The sequence below is a fragment of the Hemitrygon akajei genome, chromosome 5 (genome assembly GCF_048418815.1).
Source record: "Hemitrygon akajei chromosome 5, sHemAka1.3, whole genome shotgun sequence".
Classification (NCBI taxonomy): domain Eukaryota; kingdom Metazoa; phylum Chordata; class Chondrichthyes; order Myliobatiformes; family Dasyatidae; genus Hemitrygon; species Hemitrygon akajei.
In genome coordinates this window covers 183,424,366-183,443,300 of record NC_133128.1, presented here as the reverse complement: position 1 = coordinate 183,443,300, position 18,935 = coordinate 183,424,366, and the positions used below count along the sequence as shown (strand labels likewise).

General features: G+C 43.9%; 1 protein-coding gene across 1 annotated transcript in view; it reads left to right on the top strand.

Annotated features, from left to right (window-relative positions):
• Positions 1 to 8,113: 8,113 nt before the first annotated feature.
• ifih1 (interferon induced with helicase C domain 1) overlaps positions 8,114 to 18,935 on the top strand; it is a 117,831-nt gene continuing 107,009 nt past the window's right edge. The window contains exon 1 of the mRNA XM_073047417.1: positions 8,114 to 8,704. Within this exon, the coding sequence (XP_072903518.1) occupies positions 8,255 to 8,704 (450 nt within the window). The 5' untranslated portion in view covers positions 8,114 to 8,254. The remainder of the gene's footprint in view (positions 8,705 to 18,935) is intronic.

The following is an 18,935-nucleotide window of genomic DNA, read 5'->3' as shown; positions in this document are numbered from 1 at the left end:
TCTTCTGTAAGGTGAATCTGTAAGGTTCAGGAACAGTTATTACCCCTCAACCATTAAGCTCCCCACAAAATGATGTTTCTCATCACAGAATTTGTATCAATTGCTCAACAGATCACTAGATTTGATTTTTTGTTTGAGAGAGGGAATTGAAAATATCAGAATGTTTACAGGATCAAACGCTTACTGTAAGGGACGTCATTCAAAAAAATGGTGAACAGGGAATGAGATTCCAAAGAAATTGTTATCTGGAGCCCATTACAGCACAATACAGACCCATCGGCACACAATGGTGTGCAGACCTTTGAACCTACTCGAAGATCAATTTAACCCTTTAGCATCTATTTTTCTATCATCCATGTGCCTATCTAAGGGTTACTTAAATGTCCCTAATGTATCTGCCTCTCTACCACCCCTCGTAGGACTTCCCACACATCCACCATTCTCTGTGTAAAGACCTATCTCTGACATCTCCCCTACACATTCTTCCAATCACATTAAAATTATGCCCCCTTGTATTAGCCATTTCCACCATGGGAAAATGTTTCTGGCTGTCCAGAGGCCTCTTATGCCTCTATGCTTCTTATCATCTTGTACACTACCATTAAGTCACTTCTCATCCTCCTTTGCTCCAAAGAGAAAAGCCATAATTTGCTCATCCTGTCAGGAAATATAGAGGAGGCTTGATCCAAAAGCACAGCAGCAGAGATGATTTAGCAGTAACGATACTTTACTAATAGACTGCAAACTACCAAGCAACAAGGGGCCACAAAACAAGAGAGAACAGAAACTAAATACAACAAGGCAACAAGATAAACTTTAGGCAGGTAGAGTGAAGGTGAGGAGCAACTAGTTAAGGTTGGCTGGTTCGATGAGTGAACAAGGACTGTGGATGAGAACTGGGCTGCAAGTAATGAGTCTTGAATGAGCAGCAGGTGAATACTATTAGCTGGGTGGATGCATGCATGTCCTGTCAGACCCACCCCCTCCCCACCTATCCCAGACAGCCCATGATCATCCAGATTGGTCTGGTGGAACTCACAGATGAGCAATGGACCCAAGATATAACTGGACAGCACTAAAGACCTCTCCTCCGGACCAGGTACTGCACACTCTGTCCACAGCAAATTGAATCCATCAACCAGCAAACTGGGCTACCTTCCAAATCCTAGTTTCTGGAAGTATAGGCTCAGGTGGGTTGAGTGATCCATGGAAATGGGCTTGAGGGAGGACATATGGAAGGTATTTGTGATCCTGTGGGGCAGTTGCAGCTAGAGATGGTAAGCAACTGAATTAATGCAAGACATGTTCCTCAAGCCAGAGTAGTTGGCCTGGTGGCAGAAGGCACAGTTGGTGGTGAGGATGGCCCTCCGTCTCTCCAAGCATTCCGACAACAGTGGACCATGCCCTGATGGACAGGAACTCCACTATGGGCTCCTCTGTAGAAAACAATGGGATTTGGTAGCTTTCAAAGGGTGGCATACCCATGGCAGAGGAGGTGCACACATTGTGTGACAGCATGGCCAACACCAGATACTTCTTCCTTGTGGAAGGGTTAGAGACAGTGAAGCATTGCAGAAACTTCTCCACTTGCTGATTGGCTCTTTCAGACTGACCGTTAGTCTGTGGATGATTGCCAGAGGACGAACTCACTGAGGTGCAGAGGACAGAGTGGAATGCTTGCCAGAAGCTGGAGATGAATTGTGGCCCCTGGTCCGACACGATGGAGTGGAGGCAAACTACGTGTCGGAGAACAAGTTCCACATCTCAGCGGCTGATGGAAGTTTGGAGAGAGCAATGAAGTGGAACGCCTTGGAGAACTGGTCCACCACCGTATTGATCACCATGGCTCCAACAGAAAATGGCATCCTATGATGAAATCCATAGGACCATGGGTGTTGAGGGACCTGTAGGAGCCCAGAAGCCTGCTGGTTGGAGAAATTGGAAATGGGTACATTGAAGACGGGCAGCAATGAACCGATGTACATCTGCGATCATGTTGGGCCACCAGTACTGGCAACACAGGAAATCCAGGGTCCGTTGAATGCCTGGACAGCTGGAGAGGGGTGAAGAGTGCAGCAGAGCACATTCTGCCAGCACTTTTATGCAGTTATCAGGTGTGTTGGCTGGAGCAAGTTCATGCTATAGGACGTGGTAGACCTAATTGTTAAGGTCTCAGATGATTGGGGTGAGAATGTGAAACTATGGAATGATGGGCTCAATCGGTCTTCATTTAAGCTGGGCTGAACTGCCATGACTGGGCATCCACCTTTGTATTCTAGGAACCAGGCCGGTTGGAGATGATAAGTTGAACTGTTCGAAGAAGACAGCCCAGTGACCCTGATGTGGGTTGAGTTGGCAGCTCTGTCGTATGGATATGGGGTTCTGGTGGTCAGTCCAGATCAGAAAGGGCTTGGTGTTCTCCATCAGCAAATGTCTCCTTTCCTCCAAGGCCCATTTAATGGCAAGTAGCTCCCTATCTCCTACTCTATAATGGCTCTGTGCAGGATTGGGTTGGAAGAAGGCACAAAGGTGTGTCTTCCCATCCTCTCCTCACTGGGGAAGGTTGGCCCTGGCACCCACATTTGATGCATCCACTTCTACCGCAAAAGGTCCGGAGAGGTTTGGATGGTGGAGGATGGGAGTGGTGGTGAAACGTTTCTTGAGCTCTTCAACAGTGCAGTCTGCACAGCACACCAGGTATCCATGAGGGAGTGGAGAGGAGTGGCGATTTGGATGTAGTTTCTGATGAAACAGCGGTAGAAGTTGGTGAAGCCCAAGAAGCGCTGTAGCTGTTTGAGGGTGTGCAGATGGGACCATTCAATAACAGACCACACTCTCTCTGGGTCCATGGTTATGCCTCGAGGTGAAAGGATGTAACCCAAGAAGGAAATGACTGGGGTGTGGAATTGACATTTTTTGAATTTGCAGTTGATGGTTTTCGAGAAGATGCTGAATGATTATACAGACATGACAAATATGGTCCCGGGGGTTCTTGGAGAAGATGAGGGTGTCGTCGAGACAGATGAACACGTACCTGTATAACATGTCTCAGATAATCTTGTGAATGAAGGCTTAAAAATCAGTTGAACTGTTGGAGAGTCTGGAAGGCATCACCAAGTATTAATAATGGCCAGTGTTATGAACGCCATCTTCCACTCAACCCTCTGGTGCATGTGCATCAGGTTATACACACTCTGAAAATCTGTACTCTGTGGAATGTTTCAATGTGCTATCCATCAAAGGGAGGGGCTGACAGTATTTAATGGTGATATTGCTGAGTCCACAGTAGTTAATGCAGGGATGAAGACCCCATCTTCTTTTTGACTTAGAAACATTCTGCACTGACTGAGGATGGGAAATGGTGAATAAAGCCATGCTGTAGTGCTTCAGAGATGTAATCATTCATGGCTTGTGTCTCAGGTAGAGAGAGGGAGAACAGACTGCCTTGGGGAGGAGTGGTGAGTAGGAAGAAGTCAATCAAGCAATTGTGTGATCTGTGAGGTGGCAAGGTGCTGGCTTCCCACTTTAGTGAAGGCGATGGCTAAGTCATGATAATCCTGTGGGGGTTTGGTGAGTTCAAGGGTTTCCTGCGTCTCCATGGATTTTTGGGGTGAAGTTAACTGAAGTTGCAGGCAGTTGGGTTCCCAATTCAGCAGTGCATTGGATGACCAGGTTGAAGTGACTTTACTACTTGCATCCTTCATATGCATGAGGGGTAAAAATATTTGTTATGTCTCTGCTCAAATATGCAATGTGCGATTATAGTAATTTATAACAAATATTATGTACAACAGGATAGTCAATATAACAGAAATACAATTGTATCAGCATGAATTAATCAGTCTGATGGCCTGGTGGAAGAAGCTGTCCCGGAGCCTGTTGATCCTGGCTTTTATGCTACGGTACCATTTCCTGGATGGTTGCAGCTGGAATAGTTTGTGGTTGGGGTGACCCCAATGATCCTTCGGTCCCTTTTTACACACCTGTCTTTGTAAATGTCCTGAAGTAGGGATAGTGAGTGGAGAATCAGAAGTACCAAGGCTGTTGGGTGAGTTGATCAGGAGGAATTGAATGGACTCACGGTGCTCATGTGCACATGCTGTGTGCATGTCCTGATTGTCCCACACCCCAAGGGATGTCCGTCCATGGCCATGATGTTGAAGGGATGAGAGATAGGTTCACTAGGGAGTCCAAGCTGCACGCACAGAGTCCAATCCAGAAAGTTGCCTGCTGTGTCAGAATGCACCAGAGACTTATGTACGTGTAGAGTCATCAGGGTGTGAAGGATAGATCGAGTGAGATGGGCTGTGGTGCTAGAACAAGGGACCAAGGTGAGCTTGCCAGATAGGAGGCTCCTCGCCTCTACCCGGAGTCTCAGATGCAGTGGGCATTTGATGTGCTGGTGGCCAACTGCTCCACAGTAGATGCACAAGTCTGTTTCTCCACCGACACTCGTACCCGAGGATGGGGGGGGGGGAGGGGGGGGGGGGTTGATTTAAGTCTTCCTGATTGTCATTGTTCTGAAGGCATTGCTGATGAGGATCCTGAAACCTCAAATGGTTCTGGGTTCTGAGAATAGAAATGGGGGTGTGGCTGATGATCTGGAGGGTTGTACCATTAGATGCTTGTCGATATGGGAGCCAGAGTGATGGGGCTGTTGAGGTTGGTGGGCATCTCCTGGGTAGGCAGCTCATCTTTCAAGCATTCCAAGAAGCTATGATGATAATGAGCCAGCAGCACTTCTGTATTCCAACTGTACTCCGCTGCAGGGGTCCTGAATTCCATGGTGTAATTCAGCACAGTGCGTGAACCTTGGTGCAGGTGAAGCATCGGATCCTCTGCTTCCCTTTCACTTTTCAGCAGTGAAATCCTCATACACAGTGTGGTGCAAATGATGACTTTATTGTCCCAGTTAGTGGTGGCTCAGATCATAGATTGCTCAGTCAATTGAGAAAGGACAAAAGCAATCTTTGCCCCTTTGTAAAATACAGAGACAGCTGGAACTCAAAGTGGGAGATGCACTGGACAGGAAGTTGTGGCACTGGGTTAGGGTCCTGTGGAAGCATTTAGGCACGCAAATCCAGGGCTCAGAGGGAGGAGGTTGTCTGGCACAGAGCTGGAAAGAAGAATGAGAATGGCTGACAGATGGTCAATGGTTTCCTGCTGCTTTTGGATCACGTTGATAGATCATTACTAATATCGCCATGGTCTCTCTCCAGCCACCTCTTTCAGAACCCTGGGGTATACATCATCTGGTCCATTCTTTGCCCACTCCTCCTGGCAATCAGCCACTGCTTTATCCATGCTAGAACCTTTCCTATAATACCATGGGCTCATAGCTTGTTAAGCAGCCTCAGGTGTTCACGTCAGTGATAACTTCCTTCCAGTAAGCAAACTCTGCTGGGTCAATCATTGTTTCACTCATTCTGTCAGGAAATGTGGGAGAGGATTGACCTAAAAGCAAAGCAGTGAAGATGATTTAGCAATAATGATACTTTTCTGATAGACCACAAAATAACAGGCCACAAGGGGCCACTAAACGCAAGAGATCAGAAACTAAACACAACAGGCAACAAGATAAACTTTAGGCAGGAAGTGAAGGCGAGGAGCAACTGGTTAAAGTCGGCTGGTTCGATGAGTGAACAAGGATTGTGGATGAGAACTGGGCTGCAAGTGCTGAGTATGGAACGAGCAGCAAGTGAATACTGTTAGCTGGATGGAGACTGGAAGGTGCAAGTCTGTGCAGACTGACACGGCTTAACCTCGTGAAACATGCTCTCTAATCCTTTATATTCTATATTATTTTCTTTTAACTACTTATATGTAATTATGGATAACGATCAGTCTGAATGGCATGGAAAACAAACATTTTTCAACGTACCTCAGTACATGTGATAATAATATACCAATAAACAATTCCACACTGGAAGAAATGGCATCCACTACAATAGGCAGATACATACAAGTTGTGGCAACAGAGGCTTCCAAAACTTTTGAGGGCATGCCCTTAAAAGGCGGGAAATACATACGATTGAATATTTTTGTTACATAGGTAATTTATTTTCAAGTACCAGTTGAGAGAAGTACATAACTGGAGTGAAGATTCCGGGGAAACTGAAAGGTCTGCAGGTAGACAAGTTCACCTGGACCAGGTGATGTACAACAGAGGGTTGTGAAGGCTGAAGGGACCGTGGAAGCATTAGTAATGGTCTTTCAAGAACCACTAGATTCTGGAGATAGTCCCAGAAGACTGGAAAATTGCAAATGTCACTCCACTCTTCAAGAAGGGAGAGAGGCAGAAGGAAACCATAGGCCAGCTAGTCTGACCTCAGTGGTTGGGAAGATGTTGGAGTTGATTATTAGGGATGAAGCCTCAGGGTACTTGGAGGCACATGATAAAATAGACAGTAGTCAGCATGGTTTCCTCAAGGGAAAACCTTGCTTGACAAATCTGGAATTCATTGAAGAAATAGCAAGCAGGATAGACAAAGGAGAATCGGTTGATGTTGTGTACTTGGATTTTCAGGAAGCTTTTGACAAGGTGCCACAAACAAAGCTGCTTAGCAAGCTATGAGCCCATGGTATTACAGGAAAGATTCTAGTATGAATAAATCAGTGGCTGATTAGCAGGAGGCAAAGAGTGGGAATAAAGGGAGCCTTTTCTGGTTGCCTGCTGGTGACTAGCGATGTTCTACAGGGGACTGTTTTGGGACCTATTCTATTTACATTATATGTCAATGATTTGGATGATAGAATCGTTGGCTTTGTTGCAAGGTTTGCCAATGATATCAAAATAGGTGGAGGGGCAAGTAGTTTTGAGGAAGTGGGATGCTACATAAGGACTTAGACAGATTAGGAGAATGGACAGAGAATTGGCAGGCAGAATAGTGTCGGGAAGTGTATGGTCATGCAGTTTGGTAGAAGAAATAATAAGGTTGATTATTTTCTAAATGGAGAAAAAATGCAAAAAAACTGAGTTGCCAAGGGACTTGCAAGTCCTTGTGTATGATTCCCTAAAGGTTAAGTTGATTCTGCGGTGAGGAAGGCAAATGCAATATTGCCATTCTTTTCAAGAGGACTGGAATATAAAAGCAATGAAGTAATATTGAGATTTTATAAAGCATGGGTGAGGCCTCACTTGGGAGTATTATGAGCTGTTTTGGGCCCCTTTTCTTAGAGAGGATGTGCTGAAACTAGAGAGGGTTTGAAAGAGGTTCACAAAATTGATTCCAGGTTTGAATGGCTTGTCATATGAAGAGCGTTTGATGGCTTTGGGCCTGTATCCACTAGAACTCAGAAGAATGAGGGTTGACCTCAAAGAAACCTATCGAATGGCGAAAAGCCGGATGTGGAGAGCATGGTGGGAGAATCTAACACCAGAGGACACGGCCTCAGAATAGAGGGACGTCCTTTTAAAATGGAGAGGCAGAGGAATTTCTTTAGCCAGAGAGTGGTGAATCTCTGGAATTCTTTGCCACAGGCGGTTGTGGAGGCCAAGTCTTTATGTACATTTATGCAGAGTTGATAGATTCTTGATTGGTCAGGGCATGAAGCGATACAGCGAGAAGGCAGGAGATTGGGGCTGAGAGGAAAATTGAAACAGCCATGATGAAATGGTGGAGCAGACTAGATGGGCCAAATGTCAAACTCTGCTCCCACATCGTTTGGTTTTAAGTTGAACTTTATTATCGTGGCATACATAGAGACAAAGGGTAAAAACGCTGTGAAAATTTGCTTTTGCAGTAGTATAGAACATTACAAACATAAATCATATGAACTTGAATCAGCATAAATTATACATAAATGACACAATAGAATAAACTTATTTTCCTTACAAACTTAGATACACTCTTGAAAGAGCAATAGGAATAGTATAACCATTAGCTTTGACGCTGCATTTGAACACGTCGGCTTCATTACAAACCGATAAAAGCCTTTCCATTTAGAAAATTAAAACATTTTGTTAGTTGGACTGTCCTTTGCACAGAAACAGAAAACGGAACTTTCTTTTTCCGATAGATGCTGAGTTCCTCCAGCATCTCGTGTGTTGCTTTACTTCCGCTCAGCTTTTCTGTGCGATCTCTTGCACTCGAAAGTCCCCGGAGTCGTCACTGCTGTTTCTCCGCAGAAGAAATGCGAAATCGAAACTGAAAGTTTCCTCTTATATAGTTAAAGTGCCGAGGGAAAGCAGCGCTCAGAGTGGCAGTAACCTCCCAAAGGTTCACAGTAAAATATTCGCTGAGCAGGGCTCAGGATGAGCAGCGACGAGCTGCAGCGGCAGCGTTTGGCGCTGATCGAGTGTTTCTTCGGCCGCCTGGCCACCATCATCCAGGTGGAGCCAGTTCTGGACTTCATCCAGTTTATGGAAGAAGCCGACAAGGAGGAGATCCGCGCCAGGAGGGCACAGCGGGGCAACCGGGCTGCCGCCCAGCTGCTGCTCACCAAAATCGTCGACAAGCCCCCTCCAGAGGTTTGGTTCAAGCAGTTTGTCACCGCTCTGAGGGAAGGGGGCTGCGAGCACGCTGCTGAGTACATCGACCCGACAGAAGGTGATCTGATGCCCCCATCACTCGAGGCTCGCAATGACCTGGAAGTTCAACTCGTCAGGCTCTTATCACCGACTCTCATCGACAAGATGGTACCGAAAGAAGTTGCCGCACACTGTTTCGCCGAGCAGATTTTTATCATGGATGACTTGGAGAATGTGAGTACTCGTATGTCTCTGGAAATACCTATTGGTGGCGACATAATTTCAGTGCTTGGAGGTCTAGTTTTAAATCAGTAAAAGTTAGGGTCCTGTTGATATTGTCGATAGGTTTCTGGTTTCCAAGGAAGCGGTCGATAAACCACGTGACATTATTGCCTCCTGTAGGGTCGCTGTTACCCCATAAGCGTTCACCTGGAAATGACGTGGAAATTAAACATGAGGAAATCCGCAGATGCTGGAAATTCAAGCAACACACACAAAAAATGCTGGTGGAACGCAGCAGGCCAGGCAGCATCTATAGGGAGAAGCGCTGTGACTGTCCTGACGAAGGGTCTCGGCCCGAAACGTCGACAGCGCTTCTCCCTATAGATGCTGCCTGGCCTGCTGTTTTTCACCAGCTTTTTGTGTGTGTTACGTGGAAATTATGTACGTTAGGACACAGGAGAGGAATTAAGCCATTTAACCCATCAAGTCTGTTCCACCATTCGATCATGGGCTGATTTACTCTCCCCTTTCAACCCCATTCTCTTGCTGAGTAAGAAACCTTTGACCATAAGACATAGGAGCAGAACTAGGCTACATGGCCCATCGAGTCTGCCCCGTCTTTTCATCGTGGCTAATCCAATTTTCCTCTCGGCCCCAAACCTCTTGGCTTCTCCCCGTATCCTTTCATCCTTTCATGCCTTGACGAATCACAAATCTATCATTCTTTGCCTCAAATCTCCCTAATAACTTGGCCTCCAAAGCTGTCTGTGGCAAAGACAGACATCCCACCCTGCAAAAACTCATTTCAGGGAGGTAGCGCCATCAATTTGCGGGAGACTCCCGGGAGAGGTGGGATGTCTGCAAAAGAATGGCTTCTTAGCAGCTAGCCAGCTAGTTGAAATAAAATAACGCCTGTTAAACTCACTGCTCCCTCGCTCCCATAAATCGATTTCCGGGATATTTATCATTTGCAGGTGTCAGGGAGCCACTGTCAATTTGCCAGAGACTTCCGGGAGAGGTGGGATGTCTGCAAAGAATTCTACAGATTCACCACTCTCTGGCTAAAGAAATTCCTCAGCTCTGTTCCAAAAGAACATCTCTATTCTGAGGTTGTGTCCTCTGATCTTAGACTCTTCCAGCCAAGGAAACATCCTCTCCACATCCACTCTATCAAAGACTTTCACCATTCAATATGTTTCAATTAGGTCACCCCTTACTAATCCGAAAATTTATTAACTTCTACTTCAAATATACATAAGGACTAGGCCTCTTGCAGCAGCCTGTGGCAAGAATTCCACAGATTCCCCACCCTCTGGCTAAAGAAATTACTCCTCATTTCCGTTCTAAAGGGACTTACTTGTATTCTGAAGTTTTGCTCTCTGGTTCTAGAATCTTCTACTACTGGAAACTTTCCAAGTCCACTTTATCTACATCTTTCAAAACTGGATTGGTTTCAATGAGATTTCCCCTCATTCTTCTAAACTCCAGTGAGCATAGGAAGTTTATACTCGCTGTTGCTCATTCACAAACCCTTTCATTCTTGGAATCATTCTCATAAGCCTTATCTGAACCCTCTCCAATACCAGTACATCTTTCTTAGCTATGAGGCCCAAAACTGCTGACAATATTTAAAATGCATTTGAACAATTTGACATTACATTGTCTATATTCTAGTTGTCTGGAAATTAATGCTAACATTGCATTTGCCTTCCTTACCATCAACTCAACCTGCAAGTTAACCTTTAGGTAATCCTGCATGAACCTTTATGCACTCTGAGTTCTGAATTTGCTCCCCATTTAGAAAATAATCTACACCTATATCGTTCTACCAAAGTGCATAATGTTACACTTCCCTACACTATATTCTATTTGCCACTTTGCCCATTTGCAGACACTCTGCTTCCTCAACACTACCTGCCCCTCCACCTATCTTTGTATCATCTGCAAACTTGGCCACAAAGCCACCAATTCCATCATCCAATTCATTGACATAGAATGTGAAAGGAAGTGGTCCCAAAACCAAACTCTGGAACACCAGTTGTCACTGGCAGCCCACTAGAAAAGGCCCCCTTTCTAAACAGAAAATCAGCAGAGGCTGAAAATCCAAGCAACACACACAAAATGCTGGAGGAGCTCAGCAGACTAGGCAGCATTCATGGAAAAGAGTACAGTTGATGTTTTGGGCCAAGATCCTTCAGAAATGTCCCCTCATGCCCTGACTAATCAAGAATCTATCAAACTCTGCCTTAAATATACCCAATGACTTGGTCTCCACAGCCATGTGTGGCCAAGTAATTCCACAGATTCACCACAGTCTAGTTAAAGAAATTCGACCTCATTTCTGTTCTAAATGGAGATCTTTCTATTCTGAGGTTGTGTCCTTCGGTCTTAGACTCTCCTACCATAAGAAACATCCTCTCCATATCCACTCTACTGAGCCCTTTCAACTTTCCATAGGTTTCAATGAGATCCCACGCTCCCCCCTCATCTTCTGAATTCCAGTGAGTATAGGCCCTGAGCCATCAAACGCTCCTCAATATAAACCTTTCAATCCTGGAATCATTTTCATGAATCTCCTTTGAACCACCTCTAATATCAGCACATCCTTTCTTAGATAAGGGGCCCAAAACTGCTCACAATACTCCAAGTGAGGCATTCCCAGTGCCTTATAAAGCCTCAACATTAAATCTTTGTTTTCATGTTTATAATATAGCAGTTGCTGCTGCTTATCTAGCTGTGAGAAAAGAATGTAATATCCACGGGTTGCTCATTGAGGAGTACATAGAGTTCATCAACTGGAGTGCTTTGCTCTGCGTGATTTTGTGTAGGTTGACTACCGTTTCATTTAAACCCAGAGAGAAAACTAGCAAGCATCCACTATAAACACAAGCAATTCTGCAGATGCCAGTAATCTTAACCAGTACACGCTAAATGCTGCAGGAAGTCAGCAAGTCAGGCAGCGTCTATGGAGGGAAATAAACAGTAAACATTTCTGGCTGAAACTGTTCATCAGGAAAGTTATGGTGAAAGTTCTCAGCCCAAAATGTAGAGTGTTTATTCCCTTTTATAGAAGCATCCCATCATACTATTGACATGCACCTGATTGGCAAAGAAGCCTAGTGAGTCATCAGAAGAACACTTTGTGGCAAAGTATCTGATTGAGTCTGATTTGTTTTCCAATGTGGTTAGACCAGCTGAGTCAGTGTCAAACCCTGGTGTTGATTAAGGAGGCAGGGTAACACTGACATATGCGTTTTCATGCATATGGTTACATGGTTGTGACGTGATTGTAATGTGACGACTGAATCAAGAGATGTTAAGCTGCAAAAACTGACAGAACTAAACAATCTTTTGACTGTAGATGAGATCAAATCTCTGTAGTTGTGAATGCAGGTGGATAATTAAATGGAAAGAAGAGGCCCAAGAAGTTCTGTAGTGATGGCAGGATGTACATGAGAGTACTAAAATCAAAGCAGAAGCACTTACAATCTATGTTTAACCAGTAGTAAACCATGAAGTAGAATGTAGCCAAGGTAGGGTGTAGAAATTTAGCTTTTACACATATTCCACTGAAGAATCCTTTGGTGAGGCCTAATTTGGAGTATTAAGTGCAGTTTTGGTCCCCTACCTACAGGAAATGGAAATGCAAAGGATATGGAAAGATGTAAATGAGTTTGAAAGAGTACAGAGAAAACTTACAAGGATGTTGCCGGGTCTGGAGAACATGAGCTACAATGAAAGATTGAGTGCGTTAGGACTTTATTCGTTGGAATATAGAAGTCTGAGGGAGATTTATAGAGGTAGACAAAATAGGGGTATAGATAGGGTAAATGCAAGCAGGCTTTTTCTACTGAGGTTGGGTGGGATTACAAATAGAAGTCAAAGGTTAAGAGTAAAAAAAGGAAAAGTTTGAGGGGACACTTCTTCACTTAGAGTGTGGAAGGAGTTGCCAGCACAGCGGGTGCATACAAGCTTGATTTTAATATTTAAGAGAAGTTTGGATAGGTACTTGGATGGTAGGCGTATGGGGGGCTATGGACTGGGAGTAGGCAGTTAAATGATTGAGCACAGACTAGATGTCCCAAAGGGCCTGCTTCTGTGCTGTACTTCTCTAATGCTCCAGTGCTACTATAAGTGAATGCCATTCTTGACTTGTTTGTATGATCAACATCATCACAGAAATATATTTTCACAGAACTAATGCATAGAAATGATAAAAAGAAGTGGCTAAGCACACTGAATGCAATCAGACAATATTTCAGATCTAGTTCTGAAGCCCAACACTCCAAAGCAAGCTACACATCTGGAAAACATGGGATTCTGAAGATGTTGGGTATCTAGAGCAACATACACAAAATGCTGGAGGACCTTCATAAAATTGGAAGAATGGGCAAAAATGTGGCAGACGGAATACAATGTTGGAAAATGTATGATAATGCATTTTTGTAAAAGGAACAATAGTATGGACTATGATCAAAATGGGGAGAAGGTTCAAGCATCAGAGGTGCAGAGGACTTGGGAGTTCTCGAGCAAGACTCCCACAAGGTTAATTTTCAGGTTCAGTCTGTGGTAAAGAAGGCAGATGCAATGTTGGCATTTATTTCCAGGGAAATAGAATATAAAAGCAAGGAGATAATGCTGAGGCTTTATAAGATACTAGTAGGGCGGCACTTGGAGTATTGTCAATGGTTTTGGGCCCCATATCTCAGAAAGGATGTGCTATCATTGGAGAGAGTCCAGAGGAGGTTCATGAGGATAATTCCAGGAAAGAAGGGGTTAACGTATGAGGTGTGTTTGCAGCTTTGGGTCTGTACTCACTGGAATTTAGAAGAATGAGGGGAGATCTCATTGTAACCTACCAAATGTTGAAAAGAGTAGACAGGATGGATGTGGAGAAAATGTTTCCTATGATGTGGGTATCCAGAACTAGAGGGCACAGCCTCAAAATTGAGGGACGACCTTTTAGAATAGAACTTTTTAGCCAGAGGGTAGTGAATCTGTGGAATGCTCTGCTGCAGACTGCGGTAGAGGCCAAGTCTGTGGCTATATTTAAGGTGGAAGTTGATAGTTTGTGGGCATCAAAGGATATGGTAAGAAGGCAGATGTATGGGGTTCAATTGGTTCTGGGATCAGCCGTGATAGAATGGCGGAGCAGACTCAATGGGCTAAATGGCCTAATTCTGTTCCTATGTTTTATGATTTTAAGGACCACAGCAGGTCAAATAACATCTATGGAAATGAATAAACAGTTGACATTTTGGGCCAAGACCCTTCACCAGGACTGGAAAGGAAGGGGGAGGATGCCAGAATAAAAGGGTGAGGGGAAGGGGAAGGAGGAGTAGCTAGAAGGTGACAGATGAAGCCAGGTGGGTGGGAGAAAGGGAAGGAGGAGGGGCACGAGGGGGAGGTGATAGGCAGGTGAAAAGAGGTAAGAGGACAAGTGGAGAATGAAAGAAGAGAGAAGAGGGATGGGAAATGAAAAAAAAAGAGAAAAAATATATTACTGGAAGGAGAAATCAATATTCACGTCATCAGGTTGGAGGCCACCTAGATGGAATATGAGGTGTTGCTCCTCCACCCTGAGAGTAGCCTTATCATGGCAGAAGAAGAAGCCATGGTCCGATATGTTGGAATGGAAACAGGGTAAGAATTAAAATGGTTGGTGACTGGGAAATTCTGCTTTTGGTGAATGGAGTGGAGGTGCATGATGAAGTGTCATGTCTCACCAATGGGAGCTGCATTGGGAGCACCGGGTACAAAAGACAACCCCGACAGATTTGCAGGTCTAGGTAAGTTTGTCAAATTACCATTCAATCAGTATACTTTCAACTATCAGAAAAATTGTAGAAAATATCTTTAACAGTGCTGTCATGTGATACCAACTCAAACATAACCTGCTTTCTGATGCCCAGTTTGCATTTTACCAGAACTATTAAGCTCCTGATCCAATCACAACCCTGATAAAATATTGGATGGTAAAATGCCAGAGCAAGTTAATGTTAGAAAGGAGGTATTACATGTGTTGGCAGGTTTTAAATGATTAAAAAGTGCTCCACGGGCATAGAACAGTTGTCTTACTTAAAATGGATAAATTGTCAGATCTTGTTGAGATATATTGCAGACTTGTGTGGCAGATGAGAGAAAATTGCCGGGGTCCTGACAGATTTTAAAACTTTCATTGATCATAAGTAAAGTGTCAGATCAAAGATCAACGTGCATCTTATTATCAAAGTACAGGTATGTATACTTTACACAACCTTGAGATTCGTGTGTCTACAGGAGCCACGAAACAAAGAACCCCAACAAACCCCATTAAAAACAAAAGAAGACCATCAAACGCCCAATGTGCAGAGGAAAAAAAAGCAAAAAAAATCTTGCAAACAATGAAACAAGCAAACAGCATTCAGAACTGAAGTTCACAACACTACATCACTGCAGCTGATCCAGAAGTCCACTAGTTAGAAACATAGAAAAATTACAGCACAATACAGGCCCTTTGGTCCACAGTGCTGTGCCGAACATGTACTTACTTTAGAAATTACCTCGGGTTACCCATAGCCCTCTATTTTTCTAAGCTCCATGTACCTATCCAGAAGTCTCTTAAAAGACCCTATCATATCCGCCTTTACCACCATCGCCGACAGCCCATTCCATGCACTCACCACTCTTTGCGTAAAAAAACTTAGCCCTGACATCTCCTCTTTACATTAAAGCACCTTAAAAGCTTTCCAAGCACCTTAAAACTCTGTCCTCTGTGCTAGCCATTTCAGCCTTGGAAAAAAGCCTCTGACTATCCACACGATTAATGCCTCTCATCATCTTATACACCTCTATCAGGTCACCTCTCATCCTCCGTTGCTCCAAGGAGAAAAAGGCCAAGTTCATGCAACCTATTCTCATAAGGCATGCTCCCAAATCCAGGCAACATTCTTGTAAATCTCCTCTGCACCCTTTCTATGGTTTCCACATCCTTTCTATAGTGAGGCGACCAGAACTGAGTACAGTACTCCTAGTGGGGTCTGACCAGGGACCTATATAGCTGTAATGTTACCTCTCGGCTCTTAAACTCAATCCCACGGTTGATGAAGGCCAATGTACCGCATGCCTTCTTAACTACAGAGTCAACCTGTGCAGTAGCTTTGAGTGTCCTATGGACTCAGACCCCAAGATCCCTCTGATCCTCCATACTGTCGACAGTCTTACCATTAATACTATATTCTGTCGTCATATTTGACCTACCAAAATGAACCTCCTCACGCTTATCTGGGTTGAACTCCATCTGCCACTTCTCAGCCCAGTTTTGCATCCTGTCAATGTCCCGCTATAACCTCTGACAGCCCTCCTCACTATCCACAACACCCCCAACCTTAGTGTCATCAGCAAATTTACTAACCCATCCCTCTACTTCCTCAGTTATAATGGTCAATTATAAAAATCACAAGGAGTAAGGGTCCCAGAACAGATCCTTGAGGGACACCACTGGTCACTGACCTCCATGCAGAATATGACCTGTCTACAATCATTCATTTCCTTCTATGGGCAAGCCAGTTCTGGATCCACAAAGCAAGGTATCCTTGGATCCCATTCCTAATAAGCCTTGCATGGGGTACCTTATCAAATGCCTTGCTGAAATCTATATACACTACATCTACTGCTCTACCTTCATCAAGGTGTTTAGTCACATCCTCAAAAAATTCAATCAGGCTTGTAAGGCATGACCTGCCTGTGTCAAAGCCATGCTGAATATTCCTAATCATATTATGCCTCTCCAAGTGTTCATAAATCCTGCCTCTCAGGATCTTCTCCATCGACTTACCAACCACTGAAGTAAGACTCACTGGTCTATAATTTCCTGGGCTATCTCTTCTCCCTTTTTTGAATAAGGGAACAACATCTGCAATCCTCCAATCCTCTGGAACCTCCTCCGTCCTCATTGATGGTTGCAGACCATAGCCTGAGTCCAACACAAATGTTGAGCAAACTCTGACACTGCCCTGCACTTAAATCGTCCAAACCTCGGCTTGGGCTTCATCACCTTAATACGGCCAGTACCTTTCCAATTCAGCTTTGCTCTTAAATCAGTCAAACCTTGGACTAGAGGATGACAAATGTGAGAACTTTTATTCTAGAGGGGCAGCAGGAGTAAGTTGAGCTGTCAAGTCTAAGAACAATGAGTAGGGAAGTTATTTGAGAACATTCTTAGGGTCAGGAATTATCTATCCTTGGAAAATCAAGGATTAGTTCACGACAAGAGGAATAGACAGAGTGGACAGCCAGCGCCACTTCCCCAGGGCACCACTGCTCAGTACATGGCTTTAAGGTAAGGGGAGGGAAGTTCAAGGGGGATATTAGAGGAAGGTTTTTCACTCAGAGAGTGGTTGGTGTGTGGAATGCACTGCCTGAGTCAGTAGTGGAGGCAGATACACTAGTGAAGTTTAAGAGACTACTAGACAAGTATGGAGGAATTTAAGGTGGGGCGTTATATAGGAGGCAGGGTTTGAGGGTCGGCAGAACATTGTGAGCCGAAGGGCCTGGTAATGTGCTGTACTATTCTATGTTCTACAGCAACTAGATGGATATCCTGTCTGACTAATTTGTTTGATATTTTTTGAAGAAGTGTGACAATGAGGGTGATGCAGTTGATGTAGTGTACATGAACTTTAATAAGGTCTTTGGCAAGGTTCTACATGAGTGACTGTTCCAAAGCTTAGAGACCTTCAGGGAAAACTGGCAAATTGTCTTAGTAATTAGAGATAAGGGTGATGGTGGAGGTTTGATTTTGTGATTAGAAACCTCTGATCAGTGTTCACAGGGGTTGGTACTCTTACTGTTTGTTATATAGATGAACTATTTGGACATGAATATAGGATTGATTTGTACTTTTCAAATGCCATGAAAATTCATAGTGTGGTTGACAGTGAGAAAGGATAGTCTTATGCTGTAGGAAAATATTGAGGGGTAGGCAGAGCAATGGCCACTGGGCTTCTGAACTCCCTGTCACTTCATATTCAAAGTGTCACTCGTTAATCTGTTCTGTACCCTATAATATTTAATATCAACGCACTTTAGTTTGTTATTTATGTGTGATTCATCTTTAGATTTTATTCAGATTCATAAGTAATCATGTGTTATGTGTACTACTGGCTTTACACCTTGGTTTGGAGAAATGTCTCATTTCTATATACATTATATGGTTACATATATGATACATCGTTACACACGAAGATCGTTACACATGGTGGCCTCTTTGGCTGCAGGAGTTGCCAGACAGTAGATTGATGAAGTCCTCCCTATTGACCGCCTACGGGACTCCAGCTCCAGATTTCTTCTCAGAGTTTACTCCCATAGCCTTTTCCATGATGGGGTGTGGCCGCAAGGCAACGGAGGTTTTAAAATCAGAGTTTTCCTTCTCCTAGGTGGGCAGTCGACCAGGACTAACAAGCCCCACCTGCCCGAAGCATCTGGTTTTGAGGCGCCAGAGACCCGCCTTTGCCCCTCTCCCGTTGGTAGGAACAGTTCCGCCACGTGAATCTAGAATTTGTTGCTTCAGGCAGCTGTGGAGGCCAAATCTTTACGTATATTTTAGGCAGAGGCTGATTGATTCTTGATTAGACAGGGCATGGAGGGAGATGGGCTAAGAGGAAACATGGGTCAGCCATGATAAAATGGTGGAGCAGACTCAATGGGCCAAATAATCTAATTCTGCTCCTATATTTTACGGTTTGTGGTCTTATAAATATGTAGTCTATCCTTTTCAGCAGAGTTAATGGGTGAACTACAAGGATCTGAATTGGGCCCTTAATTATTCAACATATTTATTAACAAATTAGAATATGGGAGACAGAATCACTTATTCAACTTTGCTGATGATTTAAGGGTTGGAAGTATTATGAACTGTGTAACTGGAAGCATAAAACAAGATTTTATTAATACATCAAATGACAGGGTAAATTGAGTTCAATGTTGGTAAATGTGAGGTCATTAATTTTAGACATAGTGGCTTAGAACTTGTGAACTATATCTTAATGGTGTTAAACAATATTATCGGTCAACCTAAGGTTAAAGACTCCAAGATGTTCTATTGCAAAGTTCATAGAACAGTATTCCTTTGCAGAGACAAATTGATTTCCCCAAATGGGACAACAAGGCTGAAAAATTGGTGCAATATCACTCAATTCTAGGTTAGTCCAATTATCCACAGCAGAATACACATTTTTGGAATAAAAAAAAACAAAAACAGTCA